This window comes from Carex rostrata, chromosome 13 (genome assembly GCF_964058835.1).
Source record: "Carex rostrata chromosome 13, lpCarRost1.2, whole genome shotgun sequence".
NCBI classification, from domain to species: domain Eukaryota; kingdom Viridiplantae; phylum Streptophyta; class Magnoliopsida; order Poales; family Cyperaceae; genus Carex; species Carex rostrata.
Window position 1 is genome coordinate 10,123,422 of NC_135930.1, and position 20,115 is coordinate 10,143,536.

Consider the following 20,115-nt stretch of genomic DNA (forward strand, 5'->3'; position numbering starts at 1 on the left):
GTTTACGGTTCGCTTTCATATCATCCGCTCTCTCTCTCACAGTAAGTTTAAATTTAATTAATTTATTATTTATAATTTAAATTTAATTAATTTATTATTTATAATTTAATTTATTTATATTTTAAATTTAAGTAATTTATAATTTTAATTTCATTAATTTTTAATTTCATTAATTTATAATTTCAATTTCATTTATTTATAATTTAAATTTCATTTATTTGTAATTTAAATTTAGAAGTATTTAATTTGTAATTATTTAAATATGTAACTATTTAATTTGAAATACAGTCGGCCTTGAAAACTCGCCGAGTCTGTAAATCCCGTTATCGGCTCCCCCGTAATAGGCAAACCCCAGAGACAACTCACATCCTCTAGAGAAACTGTAATATATTTGACTTGTCAGTAACGAATAAAAAAAAAATTATTTAAATTAGTTAATACCTGTCATCTCTCCGAATGGAAGATGAAAAGTGTGCGTCTCTGGACGCCACCGCTCGACAAGTCCATGAATGAGGGCCGCATCGAGGGCGATATCGGGCAATGTCGCGAGCTGATATAAGCCCATTCGAATTAAAAACGGTGTGTACCTCTCATTATACTCGCATTTGTGCCGATAATGTCTCACGGATAAAATTTCTGTACTCTACAATAAGAAAAAAATTAATTACAATATTTATTTGATTACTTACAGAGTTATGAAAAAAAAAAAAGTAAATGTTTACCTCCTTAGACGCCTCAGATATCCTGTGATTACCGTGAACTATCCACAACAGGGGGCTAAATCTATGCTTAAGTACTGGGTCTGCCATACTACAAAATTCGAACAATATTGTAAATCACCTTAAATTTTTTCAAATTATTCTACACTATTTTGGTATTTTTCTAAATTATTGTACATCATTTTGGCATTTTCTAAATTAATCAGACAATATTCTAAACCATTAAAATGAACTTATTAATTACATTTTAAATTAAAATAAAAAAAATACAAATGTAAAAACCTGAATCGCAGATCCGATCGATCAGACAATCAGAGCTCCGAAAGGGACCCGAAAGGAAAAGAGATTCCTAAAAAAAATTTAAATTAATCGAACAATTTTCTACATTACTAAGATAATTTTCTACACCATTTGGTATTTTTTAAATTATTGTAAACTATTTTGATATTTTTTAAATTATTTTACACCATTTCGGTAATTTCTAAACAATTCTAGACTATTTCGGTATTTGCTAAATTATTCTACACCATTTGGTATTTTCTAAATTATTCTACACCATTTAGAAATTTTCTAAATTATTCTACACCATTTAGAAATTTTCTAAATTATTGTACATCATTTTGGCATTTTCTAAATTAATCAGACAATATTCTAAACCATTAAAATGAACTTATTAATTACATTTTAAATTAAAATAAAAAAAATACAAATGTAAAAACCTGAATCGCAGATCCGATCGATCAGACAATCAGAGCTCCGAAAGGGACCCGAAAGGAAAATAGATTCCTAAAAAAAATTTAAATTAATCGAACAATTTTCTATATTACTAAGGTAATTTTCTACACCATTTGGTATTTTCTAAATTATTCTAGACTATGTTGGTATTTTTTAAATTATTCTACACCATTTCGGTAATTTCTAAACAATTCTAGACTATTTCGGTATTTTCTAAATTATTCTATACTATTTTGGTATTTTCTAAGTTATTCTACACTATTTGGGTATTTTTCTAAGTTATTCTACACTTTTTCGGTATTTTTCTAAATTATTCTACACTATTTCGGTAATTTCTAAATTATTCTACACCATTTCGGTAATTTCTAAACAATTCTAGATTATTTCGGTATTTTCTAAATTATTCTAAACCATTTTGGTATTTTCTAAATTATTCTATACCATTCGGTATTTCCTAAATTATTTGGACATTATTTTAAACCATTCAAAATTAAATAAATTAAATAAATTAAATAAATTAAATAAATTAAATAAATTAAATAAATTAAATAAATTAAATAAATTAAATAAATTAAATAAATTAAATAAATTAAATAAATTAAATAAATTAAATAAATTAAATAAATTAAATAAATTAAATAAATTAAATAAATTAAATAAATTAAATAAATTAAATTACCTTAAAAAACGGAGAGCTGATGGGTTGTGATGGGGATGGGGAGGACCAGCGGGACCATTGCATTTGTAGTGAGGCCATGTTTCCGTAAAAAATTTTCCCGAAAACAGGTATTTTCCGTAAAATTTTTTTACGGAAACAGGCTCCTTCCGTAAAAATTTTGCCCGGAAATAGCATGGTTTCGGAAAATTTTTTTCCGGAAATAACCTCTGTTTCCGGAAAATTTTTTTCCGGAAAGGGTATATTTCAAATTACACTGCTGATGCGGTTAGTTTTTGAAATTTAAAATTAAATTTGGATATTAATAAAAAATTCGGTCGAAGCGATGTTAATAAATTATAAAGTGAATAAGACGGTTTCGAAAAAAGCGCTTCCTACAAAAATAGAAATTAACAAGTCGTTAAATGACAGACGAAACCAGCCAATGGGACGAGTAAAAAAGGAAAGTGTGGGCCCATGATTGGGAAAAAGAGAAGAAAAGACGAAAGGGTGGGCCATGATTTAGAAGAGTACAATATGAACTTGGGAGCTCCAATTTTCACATAATTGACTAAACACTTGGTCTCTCTCTCTCTATATATTAATTAGCTTCCTACAAAACAGAAAACAAAAAACAAAGACAAGAAAGCAATGGATCATGAAGCACTGTTAGCGTTTAGCACCAAGATAACCACCGCCATAGGAGGTCTGACGATCATCTGGGCCATGTTTCGCCCGTTCATCCCCTACAATCTCAATCAACACCTACTCGCTTTCACCATCAAGCTCACCTCCTATGTCAATCCCTACGACAGCTTCATCATCGAGGAGTATGCCATAGAGCGCATAAGCCGTCACGAGCTCTACCTCGCTGCCAAGGCGTACCTCAGTGACCACTGCTCCAGGCGTGCCCGCACATGCCGCATCGAACTCGGCAAGGACAGCGATCGCTTCCTGGTGTCCATCGGGGATAGTGTTGAGGTCACGGATGATTTTAACGGGGCTCGGATCTGGTGGCGTGCCTCTAAGCATGCTCCCAGTTCGAACCAAAATGATGGTCGGAATGCTGAACAAGAAAGGAGGTACTTCAATTAATAATTTCTATATAATAAATAATATTTGATATACTTAATTTCTGATCGATGTTATTTACTTATTTTTTTATTTTTTCCTCGTAAGCAAGTATTTGGCATGTTTATTTATTTTAATTACCCATTAATTGATTTTTATCAATACGTAAGTTCTACCTATGAAATTAAATTAGTTAATCTATTCGAGTAGTTTTTCATTTGTATCATTTGAGTTCTTCCCTGAGTCTTTTTTCTAGAGCAAATATAGTTGTTAATAAGTAACCGTCTTGGTTGTTGGCTTTGTCTTACCAGTTTCACTTGCACATATTTCTTTCCTCTAAATTAATATCATGTCTGTTGGCACTTTTTTTTTTTGAATTAATGCAATTCTGCCCATTTGCATTAGCAAAAGCTGATAATTACATGAGGACATAGTTTTTGAATGTCTGTTGGCACTTAAATTTAAGTTAAAAACTATATATATATATATCACCTATTTTTAGTTTATATTCCAATCAAACTCAAATAATCATACATGCATGTAAGACAAAGTAACTATCACACAGAGAGAAGCTGCACTAATTTTTAACCTTCCCTAATGAAATCTTGACAGGTACTACACCTTGACCTTCCACAAACGCCACCGTGAGCTAATAGAGGGACCGTACCTGAGACATGTGCTCGAAAGAGGCCGGGCCGTCACGGTACGCAACAGGCAGCGTCGTCTCTTCACCAACAACCCATCTATCAGTTGGTCCAGCTTTTTCAAATCTGTGTGGAACCACGTGCCGTTCCAGCACCCCTCCACATTCGAGACGCTTGCCATGGACCCGGTAAAGAAGCAGGAGATAATAGACGACCTCGAGGAATTCCGCAAAGGGAAGGACTACTATTCAAGGATCGGCAAAGCTTGGAAGCGTGGATATCTGCTTCACGGTCCACCCGGTACGGGCAAGTCGAGCATGATATCGGCCATAGCAAATTTCCTAGAGTATGATATTTATGACTTGGAACTGACGACCGTAAAAAGCAACTCAGAATTAAGGAAGCTTTTCATCGAGACGACCGGGAAGTCGATAATTGTTATAGAGGACATTGACTGCTCGCTCGATCTCACCGGCAAGCGCAACGGCACCAAAAGGAAAGAAGAAGAAGATAACGGCACTGACGAAAAGAAGAAAAAGTCTCGGTTGGATGATGAAGAGAAAAGGGAAAGTGTAACTCTGTCAGGTCTTCTGAATTTCATTGACGGGCTATGGTCGGCATGCGGCGAAGAGAGGATTATAATATTTACGACTAATCACGTAGAAAAGCTGGATCCTGCGCTGATTCGCACAGGCAGGATGGACAAGCACATAGAGATGTCTTATTGTGACTTCGAGTCGTTCAAGGTTTTGGCACGGAATTACCTTAGTATCAAGACTCACGAGTTTTATGGCACCATTAAGAGGTTGTTGGAGGAGGTGAAGATCACACCGGCGGATGTTGCGGAGAGTTTGATGTGTGTCGGTTTTTCAAAGGCGGATGCCGGTGTGTACCTTGAGAGATTGATCAAGACATTGGAAAGGAGGAAAGAGGCAGTAGAAGCACAAGGATTAAAGGACGAGATTGTAGAAGAGGTATATGAAAATGATCAGAGCAATGGCGTGAAATATGTTGATAGTTGCATAGTAAATGGTGTGGTGGGAAATGGAAATAAGTCATTTTAAGAGGGGCTAAATGTAAACAAAATATGAAAAAATTGGATCATTCCAATCAGCAGATGTTGAAGTTACAAGCTAATACGTACAACAAGGTTCACATTTGATCCAGAAGAAAATGAAGAAGGAAATCAAGCAATAATTAAATAATATTTTCCTTCTTTATTAGTTGATTTGTTTCTTAGTTGTTTGTATGGAAAGATATATTGTTAGAATAGAAAGAATGAAAAAAAAAGAAGGAAAAGATTTGTATCCAGCGAGAGGCGCAAGGCTAGCATATATTTCGGCTCTTGGTCTCTCTGAAAAAAACATGTAAGAAAACAAAATATATTTGATTGAAATAAACAAAGGGAGGAAAGGGAGATTCATGGGAGTGATTGTGTTCTTGTTCTTTGTTATATTATTTTAATAATTTTGACATGGTATCAGAGCAGTGATCGATTGGAAAACCTCAACATTCCAAAACCTCACCAATAATCTCTCCCTTTTATCATGAGTGAACCTGAAACTAGTTCTTACTTCTCACGAGATGAGAACACAGCAGCATTGTTGAAAAAATTAACCCAACTTATTGCACTACAACAAACCCAAATTATGGCCATTCAACTCGCTGGTGTGAATTCAGCTCAACTAGAAATGGGTTTTCAACAAGGAATTCATGGTGCAGTTCAAGCCAAAACTAGCAATGGGTCTGGATCTATTGCCCTTCATGCTGCAGGTAGTTCCAGCAACTCGGGTAACAAAGAATGGGTTATTGACTCAGGAGCTTCCGACCACATGACATATTCTGAAAAAGATTTTATGATGAGAAAGAAAACCAAAAAGGATGGTATTTTTAATGCGAATGAAATTGCGTATCCGGTAAACGGAGCAAGAGATGTACAGATTTCTAAAACTCTTACTCTTAAAAACACCTTGCTAGTGCCATCTTTATCTACAAAATTGATTTCTATTTGACAGTTAATAGAAGAACAAAATTGTGTAGCTCTCATGTTTCGTAATCATTGTATTTTTCAGGATATCCTCACCAAGGAGATCATTGGCCATGGTAGTAAGCGAGATGGATTGTATTACTTGGAGGAGATGAAGACTTGAAACTCATTTCTGTCAAAAACCGATTCAAAACAACTGACCAATTGGTTTGGGTACATGAGAAAACTCTCACCTCATTTATTTTCTGGTTTAAATGACCAATTGGTTTGTGAAACTTGTATTAAGGCTAAAAGTCATCGTACAACTTATCTTGATAGTTATCATAAAAATCTTCTTCCTTTTGATTTAGTTCATATTGATGTTTGGGGACCATCCCCGGTTGTCTCAAAGTCTGGTTGTCGATGGTTTATTCTTTTTACCGATGACTATACACGGATGACATGGCTTTATTTACTCAAAACTAAGGATGAAGTAACGAAAGTACTTCAAAAAAAATTTAACATGATAAAAACTCAGTTTGAAAAAGAGATAAAAGTTGTCAGAAGTGATAATGGGACAAATATGTAAATAAAAATTTGCATAATTTCTTTAAAGATAAAGGGATTATAAATGAGACCTCATGTGTGGGAATCCCTCAACAAAATGGAATAGCAGAGAGAAAAAATAGGCATATTCTTGAAACCGCTCGGTCAATATTGTTTGAGAGTAATATGCCCCCGATTTTTTGGGATAATGCTGTATCGTTTGCAATTTATGTAATTAATCATACACCAACCCGAGTATATGATTACAAAACTCATCTTCAAATGTTATAATCTCATATTAGAATTCCATCTATTTTAAATTTACCTCCTAAAATTTTCGGATGCATTGCATATGTGCATGTTCAAAAGAATTTTCGATCCAAATTAGAACCTTGTGCACAAAAATACGTTTTTTTGGGATTCGGTACACATCAAAAAGGATATAAATGTTATAATCCAAACACAATAAAATTCTTTACAACTATGGATGTCACATTTTTAGAAGGTGAATATTTTTTTAAACAAATTGAAAGTCCAATTCAGGAGGAGAATCGGGTAGAATTGGATTTCTCTAATTTATATTTATTAAGCTGTCCTGCCGAAAATCAACCTATTGCCGAAAATGCAAATACACCTACTGCCGAAAATCAATTCCCTGCTGAATCTAAATATGAAAATCAAGCAATAAATATGCACTCTGCTCCTCATGAAAATCAATCAAATCAAAATATTGCCGAATTTGGAAATCAACCAAATCAGATTCATGACCCTGCTCCTCATGATAATCAACCAAATCAAAATATTGTCGAATTTGGAAATCAATAAAATCAGATTCATGACCCAACTCGGGTCATCCAAACAGATCCAATTCAAGTCATCCAACCTGACCCAATATGAGTCATCCAAACTGAACCGAATTTCTGGACAGAGTTAAATGATGCAGTAATACAATCTGACCAAGTATCACATGGGCCAAGATCTCCTGAGGATATTCCCGAGGTAAGTGCTCCTAACACTCTCTGTAAATTACCATCTAGAAATAACCGAGGAAAACCACCAAAACGGTATGTTCCGGAAGATGGAACAAGTGAGGAATTAAGTAAGATATCCCATTGTTAATTATACAACCACTGAAAAATTGTCAGAACCTTTGAAAGCCTTTGTGAACCAAATATCTTCGGTAAATTTACCAGAAAAAATAGAAGAAGCATTAAAAGACCATAATTGGGTAAAAGCAATGAAAGAAGAAATGGATGCATTAGAGAAGAATAATACTTGAAAATTAGTAATATTACCATAAGGGAAGAAAACAGTCGGGTACAAATGGGTATATATATTATAAAATACAATGCAGAGGGAAAAATTGAGAGATATAAAGCAAGATTAGTTGCAAAAGGATATACACAAACGTATGGTGTTGATTTTCAGAAAACATTCTCACCTGTTGCAAAACTAAATTCTGTCCGAGTTCTTTTATCTCTTGCAGCAAATTTAGACTGGCCACTACATCAATTTGATGTTAAAAATGCATTTTTGCATGGTGATCTGAAGGAGGAGATTTACATGGATATCCCACCTGGATATTGGTACCTGGAAACAACTACGAAAGTATGTAAGTTGGAGAGAGCACTCTATGGGTTGAAATAATCACCAAGAGCATGGTTCGGTCGATTTTGTCAGGCAATGAAAGGTTATGAGTACACCCAGAGTGAATCTGACCACACGATGTTTTTTAAGAAATGTCGAGCTAAGATATCTGTGTTAATAATTTATGTTGATGATATGATCATATGAAGATAAAAGAATTAGAAGCTAGATTGTCAAAAGAATTTGAAATTAAAAATTTGGGTGGTTTGAAATATTTTTCTTGGAATAGAAGTATCACGCAACAAAGAAGGTATATTTCTGTCTCAAAGAAAATACATACTTGATCTTCTAACTGAAGTTGGGATGATATATTGTAAACCAGCCGATACACCCATGGTTCAAAATTTGAAACTGGACATAGACCCAGATGGAAAATCCGAAAATAAGGAAAGGTATCAGAAATTGGTTGGAAAATTAATTTATTTGTCTCATACTAGACCTGATATAGCTTATGCAGTGAGTGTTGTTAGTCGATTTATGCATTCTCCAAGCAGAGAGCACATGGAGGCAGTAGTAAGAATCCTGAGGTATCTGAAGGGTGCACCTGGAAGAGGAATATCTTTTCAAAAAAACCAACACATGAATATAACCGGTTACTGTGATGCTGACTGGGCTAGATGTATGGTTGATAGAAGATCTACTACTGGATATTTCACCTTTGTAGGTGGAAACTTGGTAACCTGGAAGAGTAAAAAAAAAAATGTAGTGACACTCTCCAGTGCTGAGGCTGAATTTCGAGGAATGGTGAAAGGTATTTGTGAACTGTTGTGGTTGAGAAAACTACTAACAGAATTAGGCTTTGAATCTTGTGCTGAAATGAAACTTTTCTGTGATAATAAAGCTGCTATAGATATATCTCATAATCCAATGCAGCATGACAGAACAAAGCATATTGAAGTGGATAAGCATTTCATCAAAGAGCATTCGATGAATCAAGCAGAGCATTCGATGAATCTCAATCTAAACTCGGTATGACAGATATCTACGTATGAGCTTGAAAGCAGATGTTGAAGTTACAAGCTAATACGTACAACAAGGTTCACATTTGATCCAGAAGAAAATGAAGAAGGAAATCAAGCAATAATTAAATTATATTTTCCTTCTTTGTTAGTTGATTTGTTTCTTAGTTGTTTGTATGGAAAGATATATTGTTAGAATCGAAAGAATGAAGAAAAAAAAAAAAAAGGAAGAGATTTATATCCAGCGAGAGGTGCAGGGGCCAGCATATATTTCGGCTCTTGGTCTCTCTGAAAAAAGCATGTAAGAAAACAAAAGATATTTGATTGAAATAAACAAAGGAAGGGAAAGGAGATTCATGAAAGTGATTGTGTTCTTGTACTTTGTTATATTATTCTAATAATTTTGACAGCAGATCTCTACTAATTTCTCTACTTGTGATTGAAATAGAGATAAGTGTTACTTTTGATCATTAAATAAAAACATCGACCCGTCTCAAATGACAAATTCATATTTATACATGTTTCCATGTGTTCGTTCTCATGATTATCTCAAGAGTCTTTTTTTTGTTTGTTCGCGCGTACGTGGATGTATGGAACGATAATAATAGCACCAAATCGAAAAAACAAATATAAAACCCTTGCCCCATTTATTATTGTGAAGGGTTTTTCACCATTAAAAGCTCGAGTAATATCAAACCTCAAACAGAGCCTAAATGCGCCATTTCTTTTTCATTTTAGATAATTAGATATAATTGTTCTATGAAACTGCTATGATAGATTTATTTTTAATATGATATGGAAGATATTTAATTTTAAAAATAAATTTTAACATCAAATGGTAATGATTAAAAAGTTAATAGTTCAATATTGTAAAAATGTTTCATTAAGATTAAAAAGTAGGAAATCGTTAAAGATAAACACACCAATATAATTTATTTTTTTTAATATTGAATTATTCAAGACAAATACAAAAAAGAAAAGAAAAAAAGAAAAGGACCATATCAATAATTTGAATTCGTAATTCGGTCGAATCCAATGCAACAACCTTTAATATTATGTTCATTGTAACTTTACACATCAATATGAGAGGAGTGAGTCTATGGTACTATGCATATTACGATTTGGCACCGTGTTACGGCTCTATATTCGAGTTTTAAAATTCTAACGGTTGATCCAAACCGTTCATCTTGTTCTCCATATTAATATGTGTTTGGAGACCAAATTTTATATTTTTTGAAATTTGTTTACTATTTTTTTAGATTTATTGAAAATCACTGTTTTTGGATGGTCCAGAATTTTCAAATCAAGTGATTTTCTAAATATCTAAAAAAATAGTAAAATAATTTCAAAAAAATATAAAATTTGGTCTCCAAACACATATTAATATGGAGAACAAGATGAACGGTTCGGATCGACCGTTAGAATTTGAAAACTCGAATATAGAGCCATAGCACGGTAACTACCCGTAATATGCATAGTACCATAGATTCACTCATATGAGAGCCAACGAACCCATTTTGTCCAAGAAAACTAGTGTCAAACATTCAATTTTGAAAAATTTATTAACTGTTTTGCTAAATACCCTTCATACTTTATACAGGGCTGCAAACGAATCCAACCAAATCAAATTTATCCCAGTTTGAATTTGAGTTTGAATAAGATTCAAACTGAACTGATTTGATTTGTTTCAAAACGAACTTCAATTGAATAAATTAATTGCGATTTTTTTAATCGAATTGAAGTCAAACGAATCACGAGCTACATATTTTGTTTTGACAGCCACTGATAATTTCTGCATTAGTTTTCTTCACGCAGAACAAAATTCACGCTGTTTCCTTTTACCTTTCACAAATTCACACGATGAATTATGGGCTAGCCCAAAACTCCCTTACCTTTTATCTTTCACGAATTTACATTGATGAATTATGTGCTTGCCCAAAACTCCCTTACCTTTTACGTTACTGGATTGATTAAAATCACTGCATGGACCTAGTTCAATGAAACTTATTTCCGTTGTTAAAAGCATTTTCCTATTATAAGTTACCATTATATTAACAATTTTGAACTTTGATATAAGTTTGGTTCATGCATTCTTAAAGATTGATGATTGAAGCCATTAGTTGCATTATTTGAGATTCGAATCTAAATAGTTCACGAATCAATTTTGAATGAACTATACCCAGTTTGAGTTTGAGTTTGAATAATATTCGAACTGAACTGGTTTGATTTGTTTCAGAACGAACTAATTTCAAATCAATTTAATTACGAACTTTTTCCAAATCAAATTCAAATCGAATCATAAATTACGAACTTTTTGTGCAGTCCTACTTTATTGTAATTCAATTTAATATAAAGCTATTTAGTTTATTATTTTATATGATTCTTGTTGATTTTTTGTATACACACACACACACACTCTGCCACCGTCCATTTTAATTTTTTAATAGACACAGGGCAACTCAAATTGCATATCCTTTCTTTTTCTTTGTCACGATTTTCTCGAGTTAAGTCAAATTAAGCGTGCGTGGTAATTGTCGCTTGAGTTATATATTGAAATCTTAAACCAACTTTCCTTGTTATATTACCTGGCGGCTAGCAACGAAAGGAATACACATATATGTACAACAATTGTTTGAATCCGTGCCATCATGAAAAGGATGTGCGCCTTTACATTATTTTCAACATTTTTGTTGATATGGAATATTGTCAAATCTTTGTTGATCAAATTTCAAGTCATATACATCCGAATATCGTCTTTGCAATAACACAAGCAATTTTCTATTCAACGGAGGAAATAGACTGGTGTTTGTATTTTGTATTACGATATTAAAAATTCAAATTGCTACTTATTTTTTTGTAAAGTAAAGAATTTGGAAACTAATTGGATCTTTTCATCAATTTATATCCACTATTAATCAAAGGATAAATTGATTCAAAAAATGGACTGTCGTGTTTTGTAAAGAATTGGGCCTCAAACGGGCCGACATATATATAAGTTATAAATCATCTAGTGGGCTCTCAAATTTATCTAGCCTTCACCAAAAGCGTGTTCCTTTAGGGCCTGTTCGGCCGACAAATGGGAATGGGCACGGGCACGGGAATTGAACTGAAAAACACTGTTTTTGTGGGAAAAAAAAATTCAGTTGAACTGAATTTTTTTTTTCCCACGTGAACAGTGATTCAACCGAACAGACCCTTAATTACAAGCATCTTAATGCCTAGTTTTCTCAATAATCACATGCCTCTTGACCTTGGTTTAGAGGTGTCTAGGCGAACAATTATTTGGAAATAATAAGAAACAGAGATGTCAGTCCATGAACGATTGAAACAGAACACATTTGTCAATGCTTGGGCTTTATCACTTCATAATTAATCAATGATGGGCCCAATTAGAAAAATAGCTTCACTAAATTCAGCCTGGAAACATTTTGAAAAAATCGGTTTATTTCTGCTTCTTTTGGATCGCTTAATATTAATGTATCATCCTTTAGATTCGGATTTAATTCTGATTCGCAATTTGACCCCGCACCAATATTATCTTTCTTTATACTAAATTTTTTAGCAACGGATATATGCTGCTTGTTGTCTAGAAGATTGGAGTATGTATAGCGCATTTCCAAAAATAATTGTGCCCATGCGGAATGGGAATTATAAAGAGTAGAAAAGACAACAAGCATACATTCTGGACCATGTTTCGCCAATTAATCCCCTACGAGCTGATCAATCACCACCTCCTCGCTCTCACCATCAAGCTCACCTGCTACCTCAACCCCTACGAAAGCTTCATAATCGAGGAGTATGTTGCAGAGCTCATAAGCCGTCACGAGCTCTACGTCGCCGCCAAGGCGTATCTCAGCGACCACCAGAGGCGGAGCTACAGCTACACAGGGGTAGGCAGCTGCCTACCCCTGGATTTTGAAAAATCTCACCAAATATGTTAGGATTTGGGTTTTGTCTATCCCTGAATTTGTGTTTGCCTACCCCTGTCTCGACCGAAGAGAGCAAGGAGTTGAGTCTCCTAGAGATAGAGTAACTGCATATTTATTTTTTAGGAAGAGCAGAGTCATTAATGGCGGATTGAAAGAGGATCTAGCATAAGGAAAGGATAGTGCTTGACGACAGAGAAAAGAAAGGTCAAGAGACGTCTGGAGGAAAAATCGGATATGGGCCTAAAAATATTCAACTTTTCTTTTAGCCCATGTCTAAATAGAAGTGAAAGAATAATTTGGGCTTGACTTATAAATTATGTTCAAAAACTAAGAAATGAATCTATATAATTATTGGGCTATTGTTTTGGGCTGATAACTTTATCATTGAATTCTACATTTTTATTTGGAAGCTTTCTTAAAATAGAGAATTGAAGTATAAATAAAACAGATTCGTGAGCTGGATTAAAATGTAAAATGACTAGTTAAACAAACATTTGTCTTTGTTTTCTGTTGTTTCAAATTTTCTTTCTTTCCTCTGACATGTGTTTGTTTCTTAAAAATTATAATTTTGGTTTAACAATCTTTATGAAATTGAGGCTTTTTTGCATTTGATTTACCAATTTTATTGGAAATAATATGGTAAAATTCCGAAAATTAGGTTTTGAGCATTTCATGAGATTAATTTGGTAAAAACTGGTAATATTGGTCAATATAGTTTATCATTAGAAGATTTTTGTTTGTTAATATCTTGTATCTTCTCTTCATTATTTTTAATTTAGTTCAATGCAGTCATGCAATTAAGCTCGTAAGAAGGTTATTTTAATTACAATTGACAACTTTTACTAAATTATTTAGATATGCAACATATCTTCGTTTGAGAGAAATGATGTATTTACAATTCTAGTATTTATTAAAAAAATAAAAATAAAAATAAAAAGATTAATAAAATAATAATAAAATAATATATTTTTCTTGCCTACCCCTGACGAAAATCCTGGCTACGCCACTGGCGACCACTACTCCAGGCATGCCTGCACATGCCATGTCGAACTCGGCATGAACAGCAATCGCTTCCTGGTGTCCATCAATGATAAGGTGGAGGTGATGGATGATTTTAACGGGGCTAGGATCTGGTGGCATGCCTCTAAGCATGCTCCCAGTTTAATCCAAACAGATGGTCGGCGTGCTGAACAAGAAAGGAGGTACTGCTTCAATTAATAATTTTTATGTAATATGTTGAGTACTTAATTTTTTATCAATGTTATTTTTCATTCTTATGATGCTTCTTGTTTTTTTTTTCTCTCTTAAGGAAGTATTTGGCATGTTTATTTATTTTACCCATTAATTGCTTCTGAATATTTAAAATATATATAGGTCTCCACGAAACTACAAGGACCCAAGTCCTAACTATGAAATTAAACCAGTTAATCTATATATTCAAGTTGTTTTGGTTTGTATATATCCTGTGAATTCTTCCCTAATTATTTTCCAGGGAAAAGATAGTTGTTAATTAAGTAACCTTCTTTGGATGTCTCTAATCTGACTCAGGTAGGCACTTTAACTCTGTTAGGTTCAAGCACCCAAGAGGAGGAACCTTCCCAGGATTCAGAGGAAGAACCTGGTTCCGCAAGAATAGACCTGTCACACTACCTGAGAAACAGGACTGAATCCGGGGATACTGGTTCTGACAACTACATTCCGTCTTCTGATGATTACATGTCTTGCTCAACTGGTTCTAGTGATGGGAATTTCTACTTTTAGCATTTGGCTTTACTTAGTTCTACCATATGATTTTATCTTGTGTGCTTGATGCTTTTTTCCTACCCTTAGATCTATGTCAGGTTTAGTGTGTAGCAGCCGTTATATACTGCTTTTGTCTCTTTTGGTTTTGAACAATTATCCTTGTAATTTTGTATGACTGGTTGTGTTTCAATATGAAACAGGTGGGTTTACCCCACTTTTCTTAAAAAAAAGTAACCTTCTTTGGTTGTCAGCTCTCAGTTTCACTTGCACAATTATATATTTCCCTTAATTCCATATCTGTTGGCCCGTAAATTAAGTCACAAGATGCATCACCTATGTTTTGTTATTCCCTTTCAAGTTCAAATAATTATCAGACAGAGAGAAGCTTAATTTTCACCCATTTTGAACTTTCCATATAATGAAATTCTGACAGGTACTACACCTTGACCTTCCGCAAGTGCCACCGCGAGCTTATAGAGGAAGCATACCTGAGACATGTGCTTGAAAAAGGCCGTGCCATCACAGTACGCAATAGGCAGCGCCGCCTATTCACCAACAACCCATATTACAAAGCTGTGTGGAACCCATTCCAGCACCCCTCCACATTCGAGACACTCGCCATGGACCCGGTAAAGAAGCAGGAGATAATAGATGACCTCATCGGATTCAGCAACGGGAAGGAGTACTATTCGAGGATCAGCAAAGCTTGGAAGCGTGGATACCTGCTTCACGGTCCACCCGGTACAGGCAAGTCGAGCATGATATCAGCCATTGCAAATTTCCTAGAATATGATATTTACGATTTGGAACTGACCACTGTAAAGAGCAATTCTGAATTAAGGAAGCTTTTCACCAAGATGACCGGGAAGTCGATAATTGTTATAGAGGACATCGACTGCTCGCTCGATCTCACCGGCAAGCGTAACCGCACCAAAAGCAAAGATGAAGAATATGACAGCAGTGACGATAATAAGAGAAAGTATTGGTTGGATGATGAAGAGGATAAAGAAAAGGTAACTCTTTCAGGTCTTCTGAATTTCATTGACGGGCTATGGTCGGCATGCGGCGAAGAGAGGATTATAATATTTACGACTAATCACGTAGAAAAGCTGGATCCTGCGCTGATTCGCACAGGCAGGATGGACAAGCACATAGAGATGTCTTATTGTGACTTCGAGTCGTTCAGGGTTTTGGCACGGAATTACCTCAGTATCGAGAGTCACGAGTTATATGTCATCATTAAGAGGTTGTTAGAGGAGGTGAAGATCACGCCCGCAGATGTTGCGGAGAGTTTGATGTGTGTCGGTTTCTCAAAGGTGGATGCCGGTGTGTACCTTGAGAGATTGATCAAGACATTGGAAAGGAGCAAAGAGGCAGTAGAAGCACAAAGGACCAGATTGTAGATGAGGTATATGAAAATGATCAAAGCAATGGTGTGAAAAATGTTGATAGTAGCATAGTAAATGGTGCGATGGCAAATGGAAAGGAGGCATTTTAAGAGGGGCTAGGTGTAAACAAAATATGATAAAATTGGAGATATTAAGTAAATGAGGAGGGTTCAAATGCCTTCATTTTTTGTGCCTCCATCATGCCTCCATTTTTAAAAACTTAAATAACTCAAAGTTTAAAACTTAAACATCAAAATAAAACCGTTAGATGTAATCTATATTATTTTCTCTATGTGCCCATAAAAAATTATCACATTTTGATTTTGCTTTTATATGAATCAATAAGTTGAAAAATCAACGTATAAAAATTATCTACATTTGTATACATTTTTACAAGCTCAAGATGACAATCAAAACAAAGTTGAAATGCCATAATTTTTTACATGTGCATAGATAAAATGATATAGTTCATATCTAACGGTTTTATTTTGAATTTTAAGATTTAAATTTTGAGTTATTAAAGTTTTTAAAAATGGACGCATGATGGAGGCACAAAAAATGGAGGCATTTGAACCCTCTCTAAGTAAATTTATCCAATCTACAGATCTCTATTAATTTTCTGTACTTCTAATTGAATAGAGATATATAACTGTTACTTTTGTTCTCATTTATCTCTCGAAATCTTTTTCGTTTCATCGATCGCGCGTATGTGGAATAATATATAGAACGATAAACATGATACCAAATCGAAAGTACAGAGAGCTGAAATTAGCTTCTTCCTTTTTCTTATTTTTTTTTTTCGGGGTATGGTGAATCAAAGTAACTAAAAAACAATTACAATGATAAAACTCATGCCCATTGTTTTTCAATGTAGCTTTGTTTATGCATGCCATATTGCATATGCAGTATGCGGCTGCATATGTGAATTTTAATATAGAATTACATACAGGGGCGAATTCAGAATTCGGTCAGTAGTAGGCACAAAATGCATACATTTTCAAATTTGAATTTATACATGAAAAAATAGCTATCTATACGAAATTGGCATGAAAAAAATAGACACAATTATTTATCTTTAATTAGTTTTAAAAACATAACGTGATTAATTATGTTGAAATTTATTTAAAATCCATAGTTTAAAATAAGTTCTATATTTTTTCTTTTAAGCACACGAGATATTATAGACATGGTTTTGTAGAAACTTATTTTGAACTAAAAAAAATAAGAAACATTGATAAAAAAATAATTTGTCAAAATAATGTTAAAATAAAAAATAATAATTTGTCAAAATAAAAAAAATTATTACACTCAACAAATTGGTCAGTTCTTTGTTGATCAGTTCTTTGAGGTAGTGCTCTGTGGTTGTTCCTTTGTACCGATTTGTTGCCTCAAATTTTTCAAAAAAAAAAACTATTTTGTTTTAGAAAAATAAGAAATATTTTATATAATTTTAATTTAATAATACAAAGGACAATACTCAAATATTTAATAATATAAATAATATAGAATTAAAATTAGGAAGCTGATAATTGTACCTCAAACAAAGTACCCGTGCGCGTCCCCCAACTTTCTAGAATATCGGCGACAAAAAGATCAGGTTTTACTTCATATAGCGCAATAACAGTACTAATCTTTATTTATTGTATATAATTTCGTTGCATGAAGAGAAAAACGTTATGTTAAACAAATTTAACAAAAGCACCGCCAAATACAGTGAAACAATCATATAATTTAAACATATAAAGGAAAGCGTTTAATCTACTGCATTCAAGTGTTTAACTTTCATTGTAAATGAGTTAAATTTTCATTTTTTAAATGAGTTTAAAGCATATAAACCTGTGTTTACAAACACACTTTAAAGCATATAAAGCTGTTAATTTGCATAATTAATTTTAAAGCATATAAACCTGTGTTTACAAAAATTAAAAAATATGTGTTACAAACATATAAACCTGTGTTTATAAACACATTTTAAAGTATATAAACCTGTGTGTAAAGCAAGTAACAGGTGGGATCTTGCAATGATTATGGTTTACAAACACATTCAGAAGATTTATCAGAGCTATTACTTCATTCCTTTGTAGTTGCAGCTGTATAAATGGAGACATTGATCCATAGTACAGATCAATCTGCGCTATGCATAGTATCATAGCCTCACTCTTCTATTTTATATACTAAATGCTGCTCATGATCAATACTGGTGTGTACCACTATCATCTGGTACATCATCTAAACATTAATTTTTTATACTAGAGCAGATCAGTATTGTACTGTTAATTGTTTAAGACAGAATTAGTACTTTATACCAAAGTTTAAAACCACTAAATCCATAACAAACAACAATAAAGATCATAATAAATAAAAAGAAAGAAAGAACAATGATCAGATCAAACCAGTACTTGAATCTAATAATCATCTCCAATGCAACTAAAAAAGAAAGCTAAAGAAAACTATAAATAAAAAATTATGAAATTCTGGAATAACTGAATATCACCTTTGTTATGGCCCAAAGAACAAAGAGAAAAGTGAAGTATAAATTATGGACCCGATCTGGGTATTTCATTACACGATCATATAGCAACTCAAGGTTATGTCCCCACTGAAAAAAAATAAGAAAAAAAAAAGGTCATAAATTACTAGATTAATATAGAGCTATACATAAATAACATGGTTACGGTAATATGTGAGAATTACTAATTTGCATAATTAAAATTAGAACCAATCCCCCATCGCGTCCCCGAGCTAACTGTGTTTAAATTATACTTTAAAGTACTTTAAAGTACGTTCAAGTAAGTAGTTAATTAATGATTACATGACTGTTAATAAGCTGGGGGACTAGCTCGGGGATTAGTGATTACAACTCCTCCTAACAGACTGTCCACGAAATTAAAGCGCAAGACAAAACCGTGCAAAGCTAACATTTAAAGCAATCAATGTAAAATAGCAATGCGTTAAAACATCGATGCGTTAATTAATGGAAAATTAACAAATTTTCATTATTAGCGGACAGTTAAACCTAGTTAAACCAGTTCGGGAACGAGCTCGAGTTTGATGGCTTGGGGTACCAGAACATTTCTCTTAAAATTAAACTACATTATTTTAAATTGAATAAATAGAAACTAATTTCAATGCAATGTGTTAAGCTCTAGATTAATTGAGCTCTACAGAACTTGCTCCCACATCAAATTGAAACAAAACACTTAAAATAAACATTAAATTATGTATGGCCCAATATAAAAAAAACCCAAAACCTGGCCCATTGAATTAAATTATAAATGTTGGTCCCAGATGTCATATTTTTCTCTTTCTTTTTGTCTTCTTTCTTTCTACATAGAAATAACATATTCTTCTTCATTTCCCCTCCAAATTCTTCATTTTTCTCCTGATTTTTCCCCATTCATGGTGCAAATTTCAACTCGACCATGTTTCTTTTTTTTTCTTCTGGACCAAGGGTAGGCACTAACATATAGCAATAGTATATCTCCAAAAAAATTCATAAGTCAGGAGTAGACACTTACCTACCCCCTAGACCTCTTTGGATTCAGCCTGAGTACATATGCAGTTTTATTAATGAGTTGTTAAAAGAATATACATAAAATAAAATTTATTTATAACACATTGATATTCTAGCCCAGTAGTTTGTGTTTTTACAACACTTTCATGAAATTTGAGTTGAAACCTCACCAAAACAATTAGGTTATGAGCCTTTTCAGTATTTAAGAGCAAAAATGGAATAAGAATAGGAAGCAAAAATTTTGAACTGACTTTTATTGTTCACGTGGAAAAAAAAATTCAGTCAAACTGAATTTTTCTTTTCCCACATAAACAGTCAAAGTTGATCAACCACCGAACAGGCCTTTAGAGAAAATTATCTTATTTATTTCAATTTCCGGTCCATTAGAAAAATATTTTTATTAGTTGTTCGGATAGTCTATTTTAGCATATTTATTTTTATTTTGAATCCCACCTTGATTCCCAAGACAGTACAATTCCATAGGAAAAAAATTACACTCATAATTGATGTAAATATGTACAAAACATATCTTTATACCTAGCACATAATTTTTTTAAACTCACATATCGAATCAATTTGATCATTAAAAGCTAATATCA

The 20,115-nt window shown here is 33.3% G+C and overlaps 2 protein-coding genes and 1 pseudogene across 2 annotated transcripts; all 3 read left to right on the plus strand.

Annotated features, from left to right (window-relative positions):
- Positions 1-2,692: 2,692 nt before the first annotated feature.
- LOC144563835 (AAA-ATPase At3g28510-like) lies at positions 2,693-4,937 on the plus strand. Its single transcript, XM_078313308.1, has 2 exons — positions 2,693-3,191; positions 3,793-4,937. Exons 1-2 carry the CDS (start codon positions 2,761-2,763, stop codon positions 4,886-4,888), a joined length of 1,527 nt encoding a protein of 508 aa, XP_078169434.1. The 5' UTR covers positions 2,693-2,760; the 3' UTR covers positions 4,889-4,937.
- Positions 4,938-8,316: 3,379 nt separating this feature from the next.
- Positions 8,317-8,958, plus strand: LOC144563920 (secreted RxLR effector protein 161 pseudogene; annotated as a pseudogene).
- A 4,943-nt stretch (positions 8,959-13,901) lies between these two features.
- LOC144563836 (AAA-ATPase At3g28510-like) lies at positions 13,902-16,114 on the plus strand. Its single transcript, XM_078313309.1, has 2 exons — positions 13,902-14,073; positions 15,048-16,114. The coding sequence occupies exons 1-2, from the start codon at positions 13,928-13,930 to the stop codon at positions 16,015-16,017; spliced, it is 1,116 nt and encodes a 371-aa protein (XP_078169435.1). The 5' UTR covers positions 13,902-13,927; the 3' UTR covers positions 16,018-16,114.
- The last annotated feature ends 4,001 nt before the right edge of the window (positions 16,115-20,115 follow it).